General features: G+C 26.0%; 1 protein-coding gene across 2 annotated transcripts; it reads right to left on the bottom strand.

Moving 5' to 3' along the window:
* Positions 1–2,787: 2,787 nt before the first annotated feature.
* On the bottom strand, positions 2,788–10,464 carry LOC145838081 (glucose-induced degradation protein 4 homolog). 2 transcript variants are annotated; one of them, XM_082945616.1, is made up of 4 exons: positions 10,293–10,464; positions 5,174–5,313; positions 4,190–4,331; positions 2,788–3,829 (listed from the first exon to the last, which is right to left on the bottom strand). In XM_082945616.1, exons 1-4 carry the CDS (start codon positions 10,437–10,439, stop codon positions 3,614–3,616), a joined length of 645 nt encoding a protein of 214 aa, XP_082801742.1. In that variant the 5' UTR covers positions 10,440–10,464; the 3' UTR covers positions 2,788–3,613. The 2 variants fall into 2 exon arrangements, with proteins under 2 accessions (XP_082801742.1, XP_082801744.1); XM_082945618.1 differs by having other exon boundaries at positions 2,788–3,808.
* Between the last annotated feature and the right edge of the window lie 14,293 nt (positions 10,465–24,757).

Raw genomic sequence — 24,757 nt, 5'->3', positions numbered from 1 at the left:
AAAGTCAATTAGTTTTTTTAGGTAGTAAATAGTTAATTCAAATTTTTATAATAATTTTTATTATTTTTATACCAAATTCAACTCATAATCAAGTGAGTAATAAAACATAGAATTACTTGTGGTAAATGTAATGTAAATGATTACAACATTGAACTCCACACAACAATAGTGTTTGTTTATTGTAAGTTTATTGTCATACGAAGGACCCAGGCATCAAAACCTAGGCCACTTATACAGAAAGACATACAACAAAAAGACAAAAATAAACCAAAATTGTACATTAAAAATGAAAAAATAAACTGAGTTTAATTAATTAAAGTTTAAAAATTAACATAAAAACACAAAAATTATAACACATAATTTATAATTCCGGAGCTTCCGAAAAGAGAACAACAATTTCCTACTTCAACTTCACCCGAACAAATGGTTTCACTCCAAAACTGGTTTCACTTTCATTCGAACGACTGGCTTCACATTATTTGAACAACTGGTTCAGCCTTCATTTGAGTAACTGGCTTAACTTTTATCCATACAACTTGTTTCACTTTTATTCGTATAACTAGAACCGCTTTTATATGAACATCGTTTTTCACTTTTGTTAGGAGAGCCTGCTTCATATCTACTTTCAAATCTTTAATACTAAGATAACTCAGCGTTTGTTGGACTTTCGTAGTAGCTGATAAATGTTGAGAACACTGACTATAAACAAAACTTAAGAACCCAAGGCCCCTAGCACTTTTACAGACCAATAAACTATGTATTAAGGAACAGGTTTTGTTATACACAGAGGAAAGGCGCCGCTAATAAAATAAAGCTATAGGTCAAACCAAATTAGACAAATACAACCAGTGGTTAATGAAGAAATAACAACAAAAAAAATTACTTATGAATTTTGCTAACAAAATATTTATTTAAATCAAACTTTTTTAACCTTAACCGAAAATGCTCAACTTTTTTCGTTGTTTCTATTGTTTCTAAAACAATATATTTAGTGTAAAACAAATTTAGCTAAAAAGATTACGTTTCTATCATAAAGTTAATAAAAGATACCTCTTTATTTTTGGCCATTGCTTTACACTACTTGTCTCTTTTTCAATAAATATTTGCTTTTGTCTTACAAATAAGTTCCATCCTAATCTTATATTGGTATTTAAAATAATCTTATGAAACATTTAATACTACGCATTGCAAAAAACGAACAAAATACTCAAACAGCTGTACTATTTTATACTATATAAATCCTAGTTGTTCTAAAATTCGTTGCTTACCTGTTGAATAAACTCACATTTTATTGTTCGTTGTAAATTATGCTAACTGAAAATTTCAATAACAGGTGGCACTTTTGGTTAGGTACATAAGGTTGAACAAGTAGTAGTAGAATTTATTTTTATGTTAGAAAGTATCAATAAAATTTTTAAAATGTTTATTATGATTACGTTTTCGGAAATTAAAACTTATTTACAACTGATAACTATTCGTTTATTCAAAAACAAATTATCAAACTATATAAATCAAACTATGTTAGTATAAAATGTTACTGTCAAAAGTGCAGTGTTTTTTATTTACCTAAATTAAGTTTAATATACAGGTTTACTTGTGAGAGCAAAACTCTAATGTATACACTATTTAAGTTCCTTAAAACTTATTTGTTCATTTTACTTTCATTGCTAAAACATGCAAACTAAACGGTATCATTAATAAAATTTGAATGTTTTAAACATATACTTATTAATTATCGCTATTCTAATTATAATTGCATAACCTAAGTACTGTTACCCAGTTTAATATTAGCACTTTTTCAGCAATTTATAACACTATCAAAATAAGTTATCAAAGTATACTTATTAACACAAGAAGTTCTAATGCCCCAGACAATTAATAAATCAAACAGTCCTTTATACAAAATATTTATTACTAGACAAGATGAAACTTTGCTGTCTATGTGATAGAGATGTTATGTATTGAGCAAAATATTTTAAATAAAAATAAACTACTAGAATAGAAAAAACTATTTGATTAGTTATTAGAGTTAACTTATGTACAAGCCTTTAAAAAATTAAGCTTGAAGAAAACAGATTTTGCTCTTTTTTATTCTATCTTAAGTCCCTAACAACATACTTATTTAAAGTAGCAATTAGCACCATAGATAACAAACTTTGTTTTTACTAGTACAAGCTATGACAAAAACTTTTCATTGAAACAAAAAAATATGTAGCACTTTTAAATTATTAAAAACCCTATATAAAACAAACAATTGTACTATTAGCTTACTATAATATTATTCCAAAGTACAACTAATTTCGGTATACTTTTACATGTTGACTTTGATCTATATATCTTATTTATTAAAATAAAGTAAGAACTATAGAAATTAATATAAACTATAAAACAATTAGTCGGTGTTTAAAATAACCTGAAAACTTTTTGATCAAATACTTATACAAATGTATGAAAAACTTAATTTTTGAAAAACTATGTTACATTTAAATTTTAAAGACAAATTTATATTAAAAATTTAAATTATAGTAAATATGAGCGTTGACTTTATAACGATCTTTGAAAATTTATAGTGAGATTTATATTGAATGTAGGAAGTAAAAAAAACAAACTAATTTAAAATCCTAAAGTTTTCTATATTTGTACATTAAGTACAATAAAAAATAAATCATAATAAACAAATACTTAACAAATCATTATAACTTTTATTTTGTTACAGCAACAATAAAAGACAAAACTAATGCTGTTATTGTCATAAAGAAAACAATTAGCCATATTTTTTGAATTAAGTTTAAAGGTATAATTTAATTACAAAACTTGAATTTAAAAACTAGTAGACTTAGTCTAATAACTTTTAACTCTTCACTTGTGAAAAAAAATAACTTTCACAAAAGCAGGTAAATTGTTAACACGTATCTACTGCAGATTTATAAACCATTTGTCATTTAGTCTTTTTTTTTTTTGTACAAAAACTTTATTGTAGGTAATTAGTTTTACAGATTCATATTTAAAAAATTAATAAATTTTGTTTATAGCAATATAGTTTACAAACAAGTTATTTTAGTAAAACAGAAAGTTCGAAAAATGAACAAATAAACTATACCGAATAAATGTTAGAAAATATTATCAATAAAAACAACAGTTAGACAACTTTAGGTTAATTATTATAACAAAACTTCATACAAAATATTAATAAAATTATAGTGGATTAAACTTTAAACTAAACTTACAATTCAAAACTACAAACAAACTTAAATAAGCTTTTTTACCAACTTAATCGATCTACAAAACTGTAAAGAACAGAATTAAAAATTGTATTAGTAAAAAAATATTAGACTTATGACAACTCTGAAAAACACCGAGTTTAGTAACTGGAGCAAACTTAATTAAGTCTTTCATTAATTACATCGTTTTTAGGGGATTTCAAAATACAAACTTTTTTAACTTAGTTGTATACAATCAAGTGTAACGTATTAAATTAGTCGAAAAAAAATCTTCTGTTTATAACAACTCCGAAAATAAAAGAGTTAAAAAAATTGAAAATACACAAAAACTTAATTTTCACTATCCACATAAGGGATCACCAACAAGAAGATCTGATTCAGGTGCTTTCCCGTCATCGGAACTGGTACACGGAGTCGGTGATCTCGCTCTTGTGGTTGAGCGTCAGCGACTGGAACTTCTCGGAGCTCCTGCTGTAGTAGAAGCCGTGTATGACCTGCTTGCTCTTCTGGTAGCAGATGTAGTAGAAGCCGGTGAAGCTGGCCCCGTGCACCGACTCTATCTTGTGGTCGGGCACCAGGAAGTGCTCCTGTGTTCGGGTGTCAACACGCTATGAAACAAGGGAAAAAGAAGAAAAAAAGGTGTCAATCTAATTGAAGTGGGTAGTTAAAAGTCAGCTTAAAAATTTAGAAAAGTAGATTTTATTTCTTTTGGTCTACTCTACTGTATTAATAATAATTATTAAATATGACATAGTGGTTTATTAGAACTTGTTTAAGCTAGAAAAAAATATTTGAAAAAAATATTATTTAATAAAACTATTCAGTAAAACTAAATACCATTCAAGCATACATGTGATTAAGTTGCAAAAATCTTTTAGCTCGTTTTTAAAACATACTAAAAAAAGTTGACCCCTAATAATCAAATCTTAATATAAAAAAAATTCCAAATAAAAAACTTTCATCAATACCTTCCACCGCATGAACACGAAGTCAGAATGCTTCAGTTGCTCGTAATCGAAACTGTCGCTGTTGAAGTCTTTAGCGTACTGCTCGAATGCTGCAAACTCCTGCCAGTGTTTCAAGTCTATCTCCTCGTCGGCTTCCCATTTCCTTGTTAATATATATTTTATTAAAATAAAAACTTCATTATTAATGTTTGGATTTATTTGGTGGGTTGATAACAACAATTTAGTCTTGTGTTTACTCAAAACTTTCTTAAAGAATAGATGCATTGCATCTTTTTTTTTACACGAAAAAATCAAAACCTTTAAAAGGTACTAAAAACTATTCATTATAAACGTTTTTTTTTTCAGTTATTAAAAAAAAAATTAATTATCTTCAATTTTATAAAAGATTAAACTTTGCTTTAAATGTTTTTGTTAAGCGTGTAAGCATTTGGACTTAACTATTTGTGTGATAATTGAAAATATTTTTAAGCTTTAAATTGTCTGAGAATTAAACAGGTACAACAATGAATACTATTTATTTATAAAGTAAAACTAAGATATAAACTTCCGAGAAAACAAATAGTATAAAAGAAAATAAAGTGGTAACCATAACACTTTAAAAACTTTAACTATCATAACTATCTTAGTTTTTCTTATTTATACGCCATCATTTTTAACAAAGTTTTATAACCTTGCAAGAAAGTTCTAAAATATATAAAAAACTTTAGATTTTTTTAATTTATACCTAAAACCTAAATTTGAAAAGTATAAATTTCACAAAAGATTCTGTTTCAAAAAAGTCTTAGGTAAATATATTACATATTATTGCTTTAAGCTTACGTAAAAATTTCGAGTTTCTTAACTTAATAGGATACTAATGAGGAGCTATATGATATTAAAATTATTTTAAATAGAAAACATACATAGTAAGGAATAATTTGTTACTAAATTATTTTTATCTTGATGTGGGAAATGATACTTCATAAAAATTATTGTTTTTCAAACCTGGTAAGGAAAGGATGTTTTTCAGAGATGATTTCCCCATCAAAGAAGGTGATTAGCACTGGAAAGTCATCAGTGAGACCATTTATTTGCAGGTAGCCCGACAAGTAAGAATTTTCTAAATCAACATGCTGAAATGTTACCTAAAATTTATTACAGATTTTTACTTTAAAGCAAATCAAAAGAATACTTATCAAAACTAAAGTTATGAAATACATCAACAATAGTAATAGATAAAAGATACTTACAGAAATAAAACTATACTAATTCTTCAAGGAGTTGGGTGAGTTAAAGATTAAGTTTTTAACATATTAATAGTTTTATATTCCATTACTTTCTTTACATAAGTTATAAACAGAATAAAATTTTAGTGACAAGCTTCAATTTGCAATTAGATGTTGACATTTTAAACTTAGAAAACTTTAGACCAGGGTTTCCCAAAGTGGGCCAAGTGGCCCCCTAGGGGGCCATGACAGATATTCAGGGGGCCATGAGCAGCAAAGGGGGAAGAGGGGGGGCCATGAGCAGCAAAGGAGCCACAGGGGGGCCATGAGACCATAACTTGAAACTTACACTAGATATTCTTTGCAGATGAAGAGCAAAAAAAAAAAAAAAGGTCTTATGTGTATTTTATTGTAGTTTATGAGTAATCTATATATTGAAGGGGGCCATTACTTTTTCAAACTCTTTAAAGGGGGCCATTAGCAAAAAAGTTTGGGAAACCCTGCTTTAGACTTACTATAAAAACAGGTATTAATGACAAGCATACGGTTTCAAGGGCAGAAGATCCAATTTTTTTCTTAATTAAGGCTATAGGGGTTAGGCATTGTTTTTTCCAAGTTGCTCATATTTTATAGAGTTTTTACCAAGCTTCAAGTTGCTTTTTACATCTTAAAAAACTTAAGTTAGTTTTTGAGATATGACCGGTCAAAGTCGGGCGGCATAATAGGTTATCTATAGGAATGGAAAATAAAACAGCGAAAAAGGACTATTTTATTTAAAGTCTGTCTCCTACATTTTTCAAGCAATCTTCTTAAAATTATCACAGTCTGGTCTTAACAGAATAACAAAAAAAAAAACGTTACTTTAGACTTTAAAAATTCTAAGTAAAAATACCTTTTTGAAAACATAAAAAAGATTTTTTTCAATTCTATGTTATAATTTTTTTTTCATTTATTAAAATCTATAAGTTACGCTTTTTTCTTATAATGTAAGGAATATTTCCTGAAAATTTGAAGGAGATTGCTTGAAAAAAGAATTAGATAGATTTTTATTGTATTTTAAATTGACCCCAAAATATTTGCTGTCCATACGGTTGTACCAGAAACTTTTTACAAATATCTCAAAATTAAATGATATTTTTGAATTCTATAAAAACTGGCTTGTAGTTTGTACTTAAAGCTTTCACATAAATAGCAAAGTTATTTTTTGTAAAAAAAGTGTTGGAACCTCATTTCCCTTATGGCCTTAATATTGGCTTCAAAACCTTGGAGTATATAATATACAATAGTTTTTGCGGAACGCAAAAAAAAAACTTTTGAGATATAACAAGTTATGTAAAAAAACCTGATACAATTGTATGGAAGCAAAAATTTTTGATGCTAATTTTCCTAGAATTTTAATAAATTTACATAAATATAAGTCCTTCATTTTTGAACAATTGAAATTTAATTTTAAGGAAAATGTTTTTTTTTTAATTTTACAAACAACTTGTAGGAAGCGGATTTTTGAAAAAATTCATTACCAAAATTTAAAATATTTTTTTGGTTTATTTTTTATTACTTTTTTTTTACAAAAATTAAAAATCTGTTTACTACAAGTTGTCAAAAATTAAACAAATATTACTCTGAAAAAGTTTTTAAACAGTTGAGCAAAAACTGAAGGAGGAGATAGATTTTTAGTGAAATAGTTTATTTTCCCTTTAGTTACTGGCTCCCATAAAGAACCTATTATATCTCAAAGATACTTGTAACTTTAACAAGTGGTAAAAAGTAACAAGTAGCTTATATAATTATTTGAAAAAAAAGTATATGCCTTAAATAATTAATAGTATTTTAGTTACATAATAAGATTGTACGCAATACCTAATGAAGTTATTGGGTATTTAATTATACATATACTTTTAAAATTAAAAGTAAACTTTTATGGTAATTGTAAACTATATTCACTTAATTTTTCTGAATAATAAAACTTAATAAAAAAAGTTTATAAAGTACTTTAAAAACTTATAAAGTACAATTACAGTTTATGGTTGAAAACAAGTATTACTGACACCAATCATTTAAAAAAACCTTAACCATGTTATTGTTTTAAAATCTTGACATTCTTTGTATCTATTTAAGTCTAATTTAACTGTTTAAGTCTATTGGAGGGCATAGCACTTTTTTACATGTTGATCATATTTTCAAGATTTTTAACAAAGCTAGTAGTTGCTTCCAGTTTTGTAAAATTCAAATTAGTATTTGATATATGAGGGTATAAAGTTGGAGAATTTAATGTGTTCTATAAGAAAGAACAAAAGTAATAAGGCAAAAAAAAAATTATTAAATAAATTTTTTCTACAGCAGGGTTACCAATTTTTTTTTTCAAAAGGCCCCCTTTATAGAAATTAAAAAGCTATGGCCCCCTTTGACAAGATTTCTAATCCGCCTAAAACCTTTTTTTTGCTTTTCACAATCAACTCCAGAATATCAAGTGTAAGTTTAAAATTATGACCTCATATTTTTCAATTAGTATATATTTTTCTTTTTCTTTTATTTTGTATCTTGTTTTGTTACAATCACTTACCCTTAACCCTTACCCATTTGGTTGGCATTTCAATTACTAGTTTTTTTTTTACTCTTGTCAAATTTATTTAATTTATTGCAGGGTGCAAAATTGTAACCCTGCAATAGTTTCCCTTTGTGAATGTCTTTATTCAAAAGTGTCTTTGTGCTCATTTGACCAACCCCCATAAATTTAGCTTTTATGTAAGGGCACATGTTTTTTTTAAATATTTGACCCCTAATGGTTCTTAAGCATCATAAAACTGTAAATTTAGTCCGCTTGAGCTCACACTTCCTGAACTTGAACTGAAATACTATTTGTTCAAAATTCAACTAACTTTTAAATACTTTTACTGAATGAAACTTTTACTAAATGGTTACATAACTTTTAATTATACATTAAATTTCTGATAACTCATATTATTATAAAAAATTTAAAGGGGCACATTTCTAAAAATAAATTAAGCTTGAAAAATACATGAAATGTTCTTGAAAGTCATTAATAAAAATATGGAAGTAAACAAAATATTTTATAAGGAAATTAGTTACTTAAAATAGTCATACTTCAGAAATTTTCTTATTTTCTTTTAGCCCCACTCAAAAAATACTTGAAAATATCTTGAAAAAACGGAAAAAGGCCATGTATGTCTCATATATAAGATTATAATGGTAAAAAAATATTCTAAAACATAATATTGATTTATAGAGAACACAAAGAAAAATAAGAATTGTTAAAAACTGAATAGTCAGAACTTGACTAGTACTGCTTTCTACCTGAACAAAAGAGATAAAAGATGCTATATAAAATAAAGAATCAATGCAAATAAACAAAAAACAACATAGAATCAGTAAAATATAAATTAGTATACAAAATATGCCTATAAAATATGTCCAATACTCCATGCCTGAATACAAACATGTTCACATTGAGAACCCAAAAAAGCTTTAAAAACTAATATGATTATTTTATAAAACGATAAATAATACTGCTGAAAAAAGTAATACAAAAATTAAGAACTTTAATTCAGCTTATATCAAATTGATGAGTACAAAAACATACCAGACTGGTAAAATTTGGTCTAATATGTGAAAGACCACAATGTTGTTAAGTTTAATTAAACCATAGGTTTAGTTTGCACTTTTTGAGCTTTCAAATACTGCTATGATTATATTATATCCACTTCCTGACCAGAAATACACTAGGAGCTTATAGGTACAGGTTTATGTTATTTTGAATTATATATTTGTGCTTAAATATTGATTTTTACAAAAAGAAAGTATTAAGTGTAGGACCAACAACTAAATTGTTAAAACATTTTATATTTTTAAGTTTATTAGCATACTATAATTTTTAAATTCATTCAGGCCACATGTAGTTTAAAAGCTTTTTCAAGGACAATCTAATTCAAAATAGGCTTAAAAAGTGTTTTACTTATATGTAGTATAAACAAAGTTTAAAAAATAGAAAAACTTCAACTGAATAAAATAAAATTAGACTATATATATCTTTTAATTTACTAAAAATATGAAATAATCAGAGGTTAAAGATATTTGAATTATGTAAAACAAAATTATACATTTTGTAATATGAACTTAAAAACTTAACTTTATGTTTAACTATAAACTGGGAATTTAGAAATATTTTTTATGTAAATTTTAAATCAAACATTTTTTTTAGTAAATATAGCAGTCTGGTAGCTTGGAGAGTTTATAAAACATTAAAACCATCAATAAGAAGAATTAGCAAAGTTGAAACTAAAAGTAATTTAATTAATATTTTAAATTAAATAGCTGGTTTACAATATACAGTTTTTAGATAGCTTTTATTAAACTTCAAAACTACACTTAGTTTAGTAACAAAAAGTATTTATTGGGTAATTTGTTACATAAGAGCAGTTTAGAAACAATGGACTTTTTTAAACAATTTTCGTTTACATAAAAATTTCATACTTGTAACTGTTCATTTTGGTTGGCATTACAACTCTTAAATATTTTTATTACAATCTTACTAGTATTCAGAAAGCTTGTTTTCTATCATTGTAAAACTTTAGTTTATATTTCTTGTATTAAAATTATATATATAAATAATAAAATCAGAAGATGATTATAATGCAACTAATATAAGTATAATACAAGTATAAGGTGAAATATATAGATGGAAAAACTAAAAAAATAATAATTTATTTGTTTTTATATTATATGTATATCTTTATATGTACTTTTAATGATAGTACTAAAAAAAATAGGAAAATTAAAATTAGCCTGAGTTGGCCTATCTAGGACTAATGAGTCTTAATTACAAGTAACCATACACATATTTCAAACAAGTTTAGGATTTTAAAAATTTTGCAACATACTTCAACTTTGTACTGACTGCCCTTGCTGGACTGGCTTCCTGTGAAGTGTGACCCGTTGTACAGAGCTCCCTGGGTCGCGTAAGACTGCTTGTAATTTACTGGAGGAAGAGGGAACTCCTCATCATCTTTCATTTCAAATCGGTCCATTTTACTTATATTCAAAAATAGAATTTAGCTTTTTAATAGAAATTTTGTTTTTATACGTGATTTACACAATACAAAAGTTTAGCTTTAGTATGCAAAAAAAAACTAACTTGATAGTTATTGCTCAATTTAATAATCCTTCACAAAAAAATAAACAAGCTTTATCTCTTTAAATAGTTTTTAAAGATAACAAAACAATATTTTGGAAAAAAGCAACTTAAGTTAGATAGTATGATAGGTTACTAATGCTTATGGAAGGTTGAAAAGGTTAAACTGCAAATTGATGATCTATGAGATCTAGTCAGCTCTAGCCTTCTATGCTAAGACTAGGACCAGACAAAATTCTAGTTAAAAAAACAACTTACTAAGATTTATTTCAATAAAATAAACAATATTCAATCTCTTTTGTAGAAAGAAATTGTAAAATGTTCTAAAAGAATCATATAACAAATCTATCATACTTTAAATTATATTTAAATCTATAACAAAAAGTCTTCTGAAGAGAGCAAGTATTATAAGCTATCAATTATAAAAAACCCAAAGTTTTAATTATTGATGTATTTTAGAAGTTTACAAATACAGTAACCTCTTGCATTTTTACGCACTCTCATTTAGTTATGCATTTTAGAATTCTATAAAATTCAAAAAATAAAAATTTTAGTTTTTTTTAATATTGCATAAATTATGTTTATTGTATATTTTTAATTTAAAATATGTTTTTAAAATACTAACTCACTTTTCTATATCTTTAGACTTTTTTAAACTTTTGTTCCTTGACTAATTGATAAACATTTAGTTTACCTCAGTATATCAGAAATTTTTTAACAATAAGAGGTTAAATTAAAGTTTTTAGAGAAATATGACTGTGTTAAATAATGAAAGTATAATGAAATAATGAGAACTTAAAACACAAATAAATAATGCAGCACACTCGCCCTACATATGAATAAACATTTAAAAAAGACATAATTCACATATAGATAAAGATTAAGATAAATCTACTTATTATTAAAATTAGTAAAATTTTTCTACAAGTATTAATATTTTATATAAATTTAAATTCTTTTTTTTTAAATATGTATAGCTTTATATTTTGTTTTCATATTTATAAATATTTATAAATAAAGTAAACAAAGTGTTAAAAGGTGAAAAGTCCCCAATCTGCTTTTAACTAGAAGGAATATCAAAAACCAGCCATTATAGTAAGTATGTTTGGTACCTCTCGTGTATTTACGCACTTTTTCTGTGGACACAATGTGCTTAAATCAGCGAGAGGTTACTGTATATATAAATCTTTTCTTGTTGCTATAGATATTACAAAACTCAGGGTGGCCAAATGTTTTTAGAAAATTTTCTCCAGGTTTTTAAAATTACACATGTTAAGGTCTATTTTTAGCTTAAAACTTTAAGATATATTAAATAAGAACTTTTTTCTTATCTATACAATAGAATTTTGTGTCAAATAGAAATTTTACTAACTTTTTGGAAACCCTGAAAACTTGATAAAAAAAAACTATATGTAAATTTTCAGCTTGCATTTTATTATAAAATAGTTTAATAAAAGCATATTGATTGATTAATTTCTTATTAATAACATAGTATTATTAATTTATTTTGATATCAATTAACTTTACACGTCTTTTAATAGATTCAAAATTTTTTTATAGTTTGTACGCCATATGTGGCAGTTTTTTGAACATATAGAGCCTAATTTATTTGAGACAGACTTTAACTAGCTGTTTAACTCTGTAAAATTATAACAACAAAGAGTTTTTTAATTAGTCTCAGCATTTACTTAAAAACATTATAGCCATAAATTCAGCTTCAGAATTTTCTTTCATATTAACATTGGATCTTATATAAAAGCTTGAAGTACAAACCACAAGCCAGTTTTTATAGAATAAAAAATATTATTTAACTTTGGAGATAATGTATTTTTTATAAAAAATTCCCTACATAAACGTATGAACTGCAAATTTTCTTGAAATAAAAAAATAACTAAAAATCTGTCTTCTCCTTCATTTCTTGAGCTAGTGACCTTAAATTTTCGAAAAATATTCCCTTTATAGTTTAAAAGACTTTGAGTGTTGAGATTTAAAGAAAAGAAAATTAGATAGAAAAACAACAAAAATAGTTTAGTTTTATACATAAAACTTTTATTTTTAAAATAAAAAAACTTCCCTCCAATCTCTTTAGAATTTAATAATAAACTTCCTATGAAAATTTGAAGAAAATTTCTTCAACAATGAAGGAGAAGATAGATTTTAGTGAAATGATCTTTTTTGCGCTTTTAGTTTGCGCCTTCCATTAGGAACCTATTGAGGTCACCGACTTTTATGGGTCATATCTAAAAATTATTCTGAATTTTTTCAATTGGTTAAAAATTTCTGATATCTGAGATAAAACTCTATAAAATAAGATCAACTTGTAAAAATCAAGGTGGACCTCGTATGCCCTTAAACTAATTCATACTTACTAGTAATTTAAAACATATAAAAAAAGACAATTTTAAAGGTTTTGAAGTCATTAAACATAGCTTGATTTAAGAAAAATATATACAAACTAGCTTGAGTTTTCAAAATAAAAATTAACATACTCTAAATGGCAAATATGAATAAAAAATAGGATTTTTTTATAACAATGAGTCTTAGACCCTTAACTCAATTATTGAGTTATGACTGTTCTTAAATAAACTAGGCTAATGTATTTATTCTAATGTTAGTTTAATGTATTTTTAAAAACTGATTGTGAGTTCACTCTGGTGACAGTAATCACATGATTGAATTGCTGGTGTAATTTTTTTGTTGTAGCGTTGAACACTTGCTTGTGGATTTGAGCTTTATGATTTCCCACACTTTTTGGTTTTTAGTGTTGATATTATAGTCTTGTGCAGGGTTTCCACAGATCAAGCTGAGAAAAATTTCCTGACTTTTTATTAAAATTTTCCTGACTTTCTAAAACTAACTCATTTAAACTTATTCTAAATTACATAACCTAATACTAGAAACTATATAAAGCTTTCAATTTAATATTAATACATGTTAAAATAATAGTTATTTTGCTGAATTCAATCATCAAACTTACATTACATCACTTGAACCATTTTAGTATGATTGATGTATCAGCAATAAACAGCTCTATCAGCAAAATACTTGTATTATTACCTTATAAACACAGCTTGTCTAAAAATAGACACAATTTTTTAGCATTTCCTAACATAAATGTATCTAAATAAACAAATCAACATATATGAAAGAATTACAATTAAAATTTTAAATTAACAACCAACTTTCACAACTAAAACCTTAAAATAATAAAGAACTTAATCAAACACTGTTTTTTTTAATTATATGTACCTTTATTTATTTTTCTCAGTTTCTTTATTAGCACTTCAACCTCTTCATCTAATGAAGAAAAGGTTTCCTACACCTGGTCTGCATCCCGCTTCATTTTCTTGGCAGTCAAAACTATTTGCCTAATTTATCTAAACTGTTCTCATCTGCTGCCCCTACCCTTGTCAAAGAGAATCTTTTCTCTAAACTTATTTACTTAAACAAAAAAAAAATTGAATTTAAAATTAAGCTAGATAAACCTTTTATGTATATATCACAGTTTCACTATGGTAGTGTCCTTGCTACAGATCATCAATACTTAAAAGCTTACAAATACTGATTGTTAAAGTAGGGTAGTTGTTCAATATGTTAATAGAAAATCTTTGCAGTTTTAAAAAGGATATTTTATTAATTTATACCAGATAAAGGCATATTAAAATTAAATAATTTTGTTAATTTCTAGGAAAATTTTGCACTTTTAGTCTGTCTTTAAAGGATTTTTTATTATTTTTCACCAATTGAAGGCTTTGGAAAATAAGGAACTTTGTGAATTTAAACTGACAAAATCTGATTTTTTTTAATTTCCTGACTTTTGTCATTTTTTTTTAGTTTTTCCTGACTTTTCCTGTGCTTGTGAGTGTTCTCAAGTGGCTTATCACCAAGGGTTTTTTATATTTTTTATAAGACAGTTTTTTGTTTATTTTTGGATAATTAAAATTTAAATACTAATGGGGCAGGTAAAACTAAATCATGATGTAAAACACTTGCTTTTTCCAAGAAAACCTAAATTGTTGCAAAGGGTAGAGTTTGAGACTGATGTTTATTTATCATAAAAAAATGCTTTCTGTTTAATGTCTTTGGTTTATTTTTGATGCCTAAGTCCAGTGTTAAACAAAAATCCACAATAGTATAAAAATACAAAAAAAAAAACACTTCAAATATTTGGTCCTAGGACCTGGTGCACAAAAAAACATTTGGTTATTCATTGATGAAATTAGTATAGCTTAATTAATATTCCTCTTTCAACTTGAGTTGTGAAAATTCTTAATTTTCTATTTCTAAATAGATTCTGAAAAATTTAATGAAAATTAGAATTAAATGTAATGCAACCATTTCTAATCATTATGTCAAATTAATCTTTATTTCGACTTAATAAACTATACAAAAAACTTTAATTTCAGAACTTCAAATAAAATCTTTAAGTTTAGTTGGCAATAAAGTTGAAAAGTATAATCTATATTTATAATCAACAACATTTCAATACAAGAGAAAGACCTTTTGGTTGAGCACCATTAATTGTATTTAATATATTGAGCTAACTTTAAAACAATAATAAAAAAATGAAACAAAATCTTTAAAATTAATTACATATACAATAAAAATAAAACTACCTAAGCTTTAAAATAGTAAGCAACATTTTTTAAACAACTTCTGCCAACATTGACTATGGAAACCATAGTGTACCCTGGGCTCCACACTGTGTCCTCCCTAGATTTAGATTATTATGATCATCATTATTTTTTATTTAAGTATTCGATAATATTTAGTTTTGACATTGTTTCATGTATATTCATTGGTATAAATGAAATTTTTATTATTTTATTTATTATATATACTTTTTTGGTTTGTTTCTTGTTGATAAAATTTAATAGTATTGTTTTGTCCTCTTTGACAGTGTGATTAAACAATTAGATGTAGGGGTAGTGAGTACTTGGGTGATGTTTGCTAGACTTTTTTTTCTTTTTGATATAGATGTGTTTTAGCATTATTAAGAAGAATTTGATATTAAAAAAAAAAAAATTCCCAAAAAAAAAATTCCGAACCCAAAAATTGATTTTGACCCCAAAAATCACTTGTTTTCATGATTTTTGACTTAAATAGTAATAAAATCACTTATACATGTCCTATACTTATAATTTTTATCTTAAATTAAAGTTTACAGTTATAGGCAAACATTTAAAGACATTTTAACTGTTTTTGTAACATTATGACGTCATAATCACACAAAATATGTAAATTTTGACTGTAAGGGTACATTTTATTAAAAAGAGCTAATTTATTCTGCTGTTGTGCTTTTACATTAGTGTAATGAACTAATGCTTGCATCATTCATTATTGAACTCAAGAGAATATTTAGAGCTTGTTGCAGTTATGAGAAATGAAGTTTAGAATCAATGATGCAACTTTTTATCAGTTTTATTTTATCAGTGCAGTAAAACTGGCTAGTGCAACAAATCATCAATATATTAATTTTGAGTTTTAGATAAAAAGTTAAAGTTAAATTATATGTTATCTGCTTTAATTTATTTATTTTAAAAGTTTAATAGTTATTAAAATAAATTTTTTATAGTTTTATTACACACTAGATAGAAATTTATTTATTTTTTTGTTTATTGTTTAAGTGGTTTGAAAAGTATTAGATATCTACAAGATCTTCAAGTGTTTTATAGTTTACTCAAAAAAATTTGGTTACTTACTTCTTAGTTGCTTTTGTACTAAAGATTTATAAAGTTCACTATACTGTTAAAGATTAAAAAAACAGTTTTTGTTAATTTTTTACAGATGAATAATAGTAGTAATTTCAGTATAATTCTGGGAGATTGCTTACCAACAACTTATGATGTTGCTATTAACATTTTTAACATTTGTTCTAACCCAAAATCACAAAAGATGAAAAATTGTGTTAAGGCGTATGCAACAGCTCTCATTTTACAGTGGACCAAAGCATTTGGTGAAGAATATGTTCTAAAAATAAAACAAGTACAATCAAAGTTGTTAACTGTAGTAAATAATTACTTTAGTAAAGTGTATAAGGAGCAGACCCGAGATAAATCAGGTGTCAAAAAGAGTTTGAGGCAGCTCAACAAAGAATGGAGACAATCTAATATATTTACAGGTAGACATAAAAACGTACCTCTAGTTGTTGACAAGTTGTTTGACATAGGCAAAAACATGGATACTCTTACTGGAGATGAGGCATGTTTTTATACTGATCAACTAAGTTCCCGTCATGGCCGTATAAGTGAAGATGTTGATTTGAAATATGTAACTGAAAAGCAAACTGAGTTAGAATTAGCACAAGCAGCTCTGAAGCGAGACATGTGTGAGGAGTCATACATTTCGGAAGTTGATATTGAACCTTCATTTTCCAGTTCAAATGATGGTAGAAGTACTATCATTAGCACTAATCGTTCTGGATTAGTGCGTTTAACTAAAAACCACTCACATTTTGCTGTCCAGTGTTGTCTTTCTAATCGTCCTTCAGTTCGAACAGTTAGAAATTTTACTGATACTATAAAAAACACATTGTGTGAAATTTCAGTAAAATGTAATTTATCACTAGAAGCATCTAGGCTTGCGTTTAAAACCGCTTGTGGCTCATTTTATGGTCATAATTATTTTTTATCTAAAGATGAAGCCATCCAAAATCAATCTGAATTAGATTTAAGAACTTCTTTGTCGACTTCATCATCTTCTCCTTTATCAATAAAACCTCCCAAACGTAGTAGACTGTCTTCTTTCACCTTGTCTGAAGCTGCTAAAAACCTTCCGCACACTACTGAAGAATGGAAGATCTATGAGTTTGTTCTTCCAAGCACACGCACCTTAACAGATCACAAGCAGTTTAAGGCTGTGCAACATGAAAATCAAGCAGCAATGGCTTTAAATACAATGGCTTGCCTATAATACATTATAATTTTTTAATGTTTGGTTATTTATTTTGTTGTTATACTAATTGAATAATTATCTAAGAGTTTTTTAAACACTTATGACTAAATGAATTATGACATCTAACATCACGCTAATATACATACCAGTACCACATCATTTGAATCTTTAAAGGTAAGTAAGAAGTTTGTTTAAAATGTTAAAGTAACTGTTACTTTTAGAATAAAAAATTTTAAATAGAGCTATGCTTATTAAATTTTTAAAAAGTACTATTTTATCGAAAACATTTACATATTTTGTGTGATTATGACATCATAATGTAACAAAAACAGTTGAAATGTCTTTAAATGTTTGCCTATAACTGTAAACTTTAATTTAAGATAAAAACTATAAGTATAGGACATGTATAAGTGACTTTAATACTATTTAAGTCAAAAATAATGAAAATAAGTGATTTTTGGGGTCAAAATCAATTTTTGGGTTCGGAATTTTTTTTTTTGGCAATTTTTTTTTTTTAATATTAAATTCTTCTTAATGATGCTAAAACACATCTAAATCAAAAAGAAAAATATAAATTTTACAACATGACCAAAAAAATGTGGTGTACTCCCTACCCCTATTAGATGTATTATTTTTCTTTTTTAATTCTATTTTGTAGTTTTTTGTATACTATATATTAATTGTTTATTTGTTTCAGATGATAGAGATTCTAAATTTAAAAGTAAAAACTTGATATTTTTTAGACATTCTGGTTATTTAATTTTATTTGTTAAAAATTAGTTTTAGGTTTACAAACAGTTTATTTAACTCAATTAAAATACTTTTATTATTACTTTATTTTATTCAGAACATTTGTTAAGTTTTATTATTTTGTTTCTTACTGTTTATTGTTAGGAGTTATTTTATTTTAAGTAGTTTAAACAAATTCTATCAATTATTAGTGCTAGATTTTAGTAATTAAAACTGAATTGTTTACAAATCTATAAAACAGTTAAAAAAAAAATTTTTTGCTCTATTTTTATTTACCTAAAAACACATATACTAGAAATTTTAAGACACTATTTTAAAATACATGGTGCTCTTACAGTTTTATGACATTACTAAATATTTTATGTATACTGACATTACTAACTCTCCCCATTTATTCAATTTGAGATATTTGATGCATTTTTTGTGGTTGCTCTTGTAGAAAGGGCAACAAGAAAAATGTGATTGTACATGATCATAAAAATAGAAATCTAGGGGAGGAGAGGTGTAGAGCCCAGGGTACACTATGGTTTCCATGGTCAATATTGGCAGTAATGGGTTAAAAAAGGGTGCTTACCATTTCTAAAATTAAAAAAAAAATTGTATATATAGTTACTTGCTAAGTTTTTGTTTTTATTTTTTTATTATTGTTTTAAAGTTAGCTCAAAGAATTAGTTACAAGTAAATGGTGTGCAGCTTGATGACCAAAAGGTCTTTTTCTACACCAATCTGTTGACCTTAGTTGTGAGCATTCACATTTTTCTTTCTTTCTTATTTTGTAAAACAAGGTTTCCCAAACTTTTTCTCAAAAGGCCCCCTTTAAAGAAGATAAAAAAGCTTGGCCCCTCCAAAGATATTTCTAAAAAACTATAATTTATAATGCCTTATTACACCTATTCCTTGCTATTATATTGCTTTTCATTAAATCCAGAATATCTAAAGTAAGTTTTGAATTATGACTTTATGGCCCCTTCGTTACTCATGGCCCACTTTGGGAAACCCTGTTGTAAATCTTATTAATATGTCCTGGACAAGACATTAAAAGATACCCAAGTGGTGTGCGACTCCATAACCTACTTCATAACCTCATGGTTGCCACTGATCAAGCTGAGAAAAATTTCCTGACTTTTTACCAAAATTTTCCTGACTTTTCTAAATCAATTTTACTTATATAAATTGTTCATTTAATTTAATAAAACACTACCCAAACTATTTAATATAAAACCCTTATATTAAAAATCAATTAAAAAAGAATATGCTTAAGTAACTGTAAAAAAAGACATAAAAATGTAAACTATATATCTGTTGTATAAATTATTTCCTCTTATCATTTAGTATAAAATTTGTAACAAATAAATATACTCTTATTTACTTTAAATACTCAAGTTACCCTACAAAAAATACAAATAATAAGTAAACTTAATCTTGGTATATACCTCTCTTATAACTTATTTTATAAATATAAACAACTTTGAAAAAATTATAAAGAGGTAAAGTATACAAATTAACTTGTTACATAAAATACTAAACTAACTGCTTAGTTATAAAGAACTTAGTTATTTAAACAAAAAACACTTTGATTCTAAAATTATGCTAGATAAACTTTTGTATATATATATAACAGTTTCACTATGGAAGTGTCCTTGCTAGAGATCATCAATACTAAAAAGCTTACAAAACCTGCTTGTTCAAGTAGGGTACTTGTTCAATATATTAATAGAAATTTTTTGCAATTTTATAAAGGATATTTTACTAATTTATACTAGGTGAAGGCTTGGAAATGCATTAATTTTGTAAATTTCTATGAAAATTTTTCTGACTTTAAAGGACTTTTAATTAATTTTTACCATTTGAAGGCTTTGGAAAACAAGTAATTTTGTAAATTTAAACTGAAAAAATCTGACTTTTTTTTAAATGTTATCAAATTTCCTGATATTTTTTCAAAACCCCCCATTTTTTACTGACTTTTCCTGATTTCCTGACCTAGTGGCAACCCTGTAACCTACTCCATAAACTACTCTACAACCAAAAGGTTTTTCGCGCATGACCGACCAAATATTTTGAGCTATTTTATTTTTGTAGTTCTTCAATAAACAACAGTATTAGATGGCTTATCATTTATTTTGTTTTCATATTCATAATTTGTTTATTACAAGGTACAAATTTTCAAAATGTATTTTATATAAATGCAGAGTTAAAAAACATTAGCAAATATAATAACTTGATTATGCAATAAACATTTTTTTTATGTATTTTTCAAAATGAAAATTTTTGTTTATTATAATTTTCAATTTTAGTTATTTAAAATTTATTTTTTGATCAATTTTTTATATGTTTTGGTAAGTTGGGTAAGGGATAAGGGTAAAAAATTGAATAACAAAAGCTTTTTTAAAGTTTCCTGATACAGCAAATGTTAAGGGAATCACCTTGGCGTTTCAATCGAACCCCAACAAAGTGTATCCACATTCCATAACGTTTGTAGAAAGATAGTCAACAGCTACTAAACATAACACAAACAATAGCTTATTGTTATGATGGGCATAAAAGATACTCTGTACCTGCATTTTGTCAACAGAGAATACTAGTTTAGAGGCAGTTTTTAAATACAAAGTTTGCAATAATCCTTCTATCGAATTTCGTACAAAAAAATAAATTAAGCTTCCTAAATGATCATGCTTAGAAAAAAAGAAACCTCAATAGTGTTTGAATGAATAGTTATGGTTTAAAGCGAAGTAGAAAACATAGAGAAGTTAATAGATTTATAAACTTAAATGTAACTACTTTTAGAGCTAACATATTTAAAAGGTTTTACATTTGATCAGGTGACGGCAGCTTTTCTTTAAACAAAGCTTGCGGTTGCATTGTATAAAAAAAATATTGAGACGCGGATATTTTAAAGCAGTTTAATTTATCATTGTAATACACTATTTTAAACCAAACAATTAAAAAAAAGCAACAGTAGAGCAGTAGAAAATGTTTAGTTAAAAGCTTTTAATGTATTAAAAATGATTTTGGCTAAAAACTACCTCGCAGGAAACAGTTTGCCAAACCCTGATATGGATCATTGCATCTAAAACTAAACTTTATAATCACTCCTTTACAAGTTAAAAATTATAATTAAAAAGCGCTCTTAAGGAGGCGTTATTGCCAATTTTGGTAAATACTGGTTTAATGAAATAGTAACTTTAATTTAATATTATGAGAAGTGCTAGCGGATCTAAAAATTACGATCCAGATTGATACTAGTGAAAAAATTCAAATCCAGCCGGATCGCAATCTTATTTTCTAATCACTAACAAAAAAGAAGTAATTTAGACATACTACTTAATAAATGAAATGTTACAGCGTACTTTAACACTTAGTGACGTAAAAGTATCAAAACTTTCGTTATTTGGTTTATTAGTAAGGTTTTCTAGCATAATTTTAAAAGAATCGATCAAAAGTATTAAACACTCAGTAAAATTGTGATGATTTAGTTTTAACCTAAGTAAAGTTTTTTTCTCCGATAAAATATTACCAACTATTTACTTCAAGCATCTTAAAGCAAGGCTTTATTTTACTCAACAATAATAAAAACATGTATAGTATCTATATCTACTACGACTAGATTATAATTAACAGTTTTTATCGTAAATAAAAAGAACCAACTTAACATTTTATTATAACTTATTTTTTAATAAGGTTGTAAAAACTATTCCAAACCTCCAATCGCTTACATTTTGTACCTGACAACGACCAAACTGTAACGCTTTTTCCACCATGCTCGGCATTTCCTTTCATTCTTGACCGATGACGTCATACGACTCTCGGTCATTCAACACGAAAAGATTGCTGTCCTTTCCACCAGATACAACAACTCTCCCTCCGAGCACTGTAAAAACTGCAAACGATCTAGCCATTTCTTTAAAACTTAAGTTTACTGGATCAAACTGCAAACAAGAGTCAATAGTTTCTTATTTCAAAAAGACTCCTGTAAAGTATATTTTACCCATGAAGGCACAAACGCAAAAATAACTGCGCATGTAAAGCATATCGCCCACTTTTATCCATGAATTAGTTCCAGGTGTATGTTTTCCAATAGATTTCGTCCACTTTTTACCTGCAGTACTTGCGCCACCAAAAGCATTAGCTTCTAATAAATAAGCTGTTACCATAAGGAAACGCTTTTTTAACACGATAGGGAAAGACTTAACTTATTCTAAATTAATTACAAACAATTAGTTCATGGTTTCAATTGGTTTAAATGAACTTTTGTGAAATCGCCCACAAACTAGTATGCTAAATATTTTATTACAATATATACTAGTGGTATGTGAACTAGGTGTTCTTTGACACAAGTTTTTTCGGTGTTTTAGTGTTTTACTTATAATTTGAACACATTTATCGTTTTTATAAATAAGTGACTGCTCATGCAAGATACGTTTTAAAGCATGATCTGCCAGCAAAGGGAAACGAGCTCTTAGTAAAAGACTTTTTGCAAGTTTGCTACCTTCTTCAACGTTGTGAATTATCTATCTTTAAACAGCATTACAAACTTGAAGTTGTGAATCAGTATGTAAGCTAGAACTTTAAAGACTTTCGATACAGACTTATATGCTAGCTAAGCAAAAAATTATCTTCGAATATTATTAAAAAAAAATTCTAAATGTAGTTTGTCGATGATATATTAAGTCTTAGTATATAAAAAACTTTAGATAATTCATAAAAAAACGCTGCGTTCTAAACTTTTAATTTTACTTTAATGTTTTCTATCTTTTCATTTGAGTAGTTATCTTTCATAAAAAACTTTGTTTAATTTTAATAATAGAACCAACTCATGTTTGTCTAGACTCTTGTTTCCTGCAAAAAGTTTAATACATGTTTAATCTGTAAAAATATTTTATAACAACTGATTTTTTTAGTAAAATTGCTTCACATAAAACATTAAAACTTTTTTTACCAATAAGTGAAACAATATAAAACCTGTTGGTATTTTCAAAACAAAAACTTTGTAAAATAATTTTTGTGAATAATAACTGTTTATATCAAAAAGTACAGTATGTTTCTTTTTAACTAAGTACGTTTAGTATTTATTGTTTTCAAAATTTAAAGTTTCTAAATAGATTATTTGACTCATTATATTTTGTGATTTTTAAAGTTCATAATTTTAATAGTTTTTCAAGTATATCATAGATTTATAAAATATATAAGTTTAATTCTTTGATAAACGTTTGTTTTCAGATGATGTTAAAAGTTGTAAAATAGATTTGATTTTTTTCAATTAGTTATAAAAGTTAGTATTTAATTAGTAAAGTTATTACCTTTAATTATAACAAGTGTATAATTTTATTAAAAGTGATTACAAGCTAATCAAAAGTTATAATTTAATAATCTCTATGTTTTAAAATTTTATGATTTTTTCATTTAAGTTAATTTAAAAAACTTATGTTTGTTAATATATATGTATAAATATATATGTTGTACTTTGTATCTAAGATAATATTAATCTTAATATTTTGTTAATTGTTTTTTTAACTTTAATTTTTTCTTAACAAACCAGTTAAAATGAAAAATAAGATTCTTTTTTACTTATAAAATCTTTAAACAACCAAAGCTAAAAATAAATTTTAATAAGACATGTACTAGACGTATTTTTACGATTTTTTTGGCAACAATAAAGTAAATGTAAATGTTAATTTTATATAATGTGTTGAACTTTTTTATGGTGTATCTCTTTGGTTTTTTCTTCTCTAGTTTTAAAGTTTATCATTTTTATCTAACAATAGCAACAATTTTTGCAAAAATATTCTGCATTATTAAAAATGTTTTCAAAACTATAATACTAAGCCTATCAATAATATTTTAAAAATAAATTGTTAATTATTTATTTTTATTGTGAGTGAAAGGCTTTATGGGTTTATTAACGTTTCAAAACATTAGGAGTTATAGGGGGTCATGAGCAACATAAATTGCTTTGCATACAGTTATTACTCATACTTCAACATTCCATTAAATTTGAGTTTTTAGTATAACTGAATATTTTCATATAAAATTAAATAACATTAGAGGTAGTTTAAAGTGCTCTGTTCCCGCTATGACGTCATCACGCGTCACTCATGATGATTTTTTTTAGATTCTTATGATGTAACTTTTTTGATCTAGCTACGTCCCTGCTGTGTACACATAAAAGATACATCATAAAAATGTTTGTTTTAAACTACGTTTCGAACAAAAAAAGCTGAGTTTGAATAAGATTAAGTTCACAAAGAAAATTATGGTAGTCTAGTTCTGTAATTAAACCTCATTTTTATAAGTTAAGTGTGTCTTAGCATATTAAAACATATTTAGTTGGTTAGATTGTATCGCACAAAAATTTTACTCGCAGTATTTATTCGAACGTTGTTTATTTGAACTTTATGCAGTTAACAATACTTGCCGAAACTTTATGTTAAAAATTGCCAAACTTTTGTGTTATATAAATTCAATGCTATTCGTAAATTAGTTACATAAAGTTAACAAAATTTTTAATACTCTTCACGTAGCAGTGTGTAAGTATAACTTCTACAATACCTTTAGATACAAATACATTATTTT

Source organism: Thalia democratica, chromosome 6, assembly GCF_965202585.1.
Source record: "Thalia democratica chromosome 6, ktThaDemo2.hap1.1, whole genome shotgun sequence".
NCBI lineage: Eukaryota > Metazoa > Chordata > Thaliacea > Salpida > Salpidae > Thalia > Thalia democratica.
Note: the sequence above shows the minus strand (reverse complement) of the source record. Positions and strands in the feature narration are given on the sequence as shown.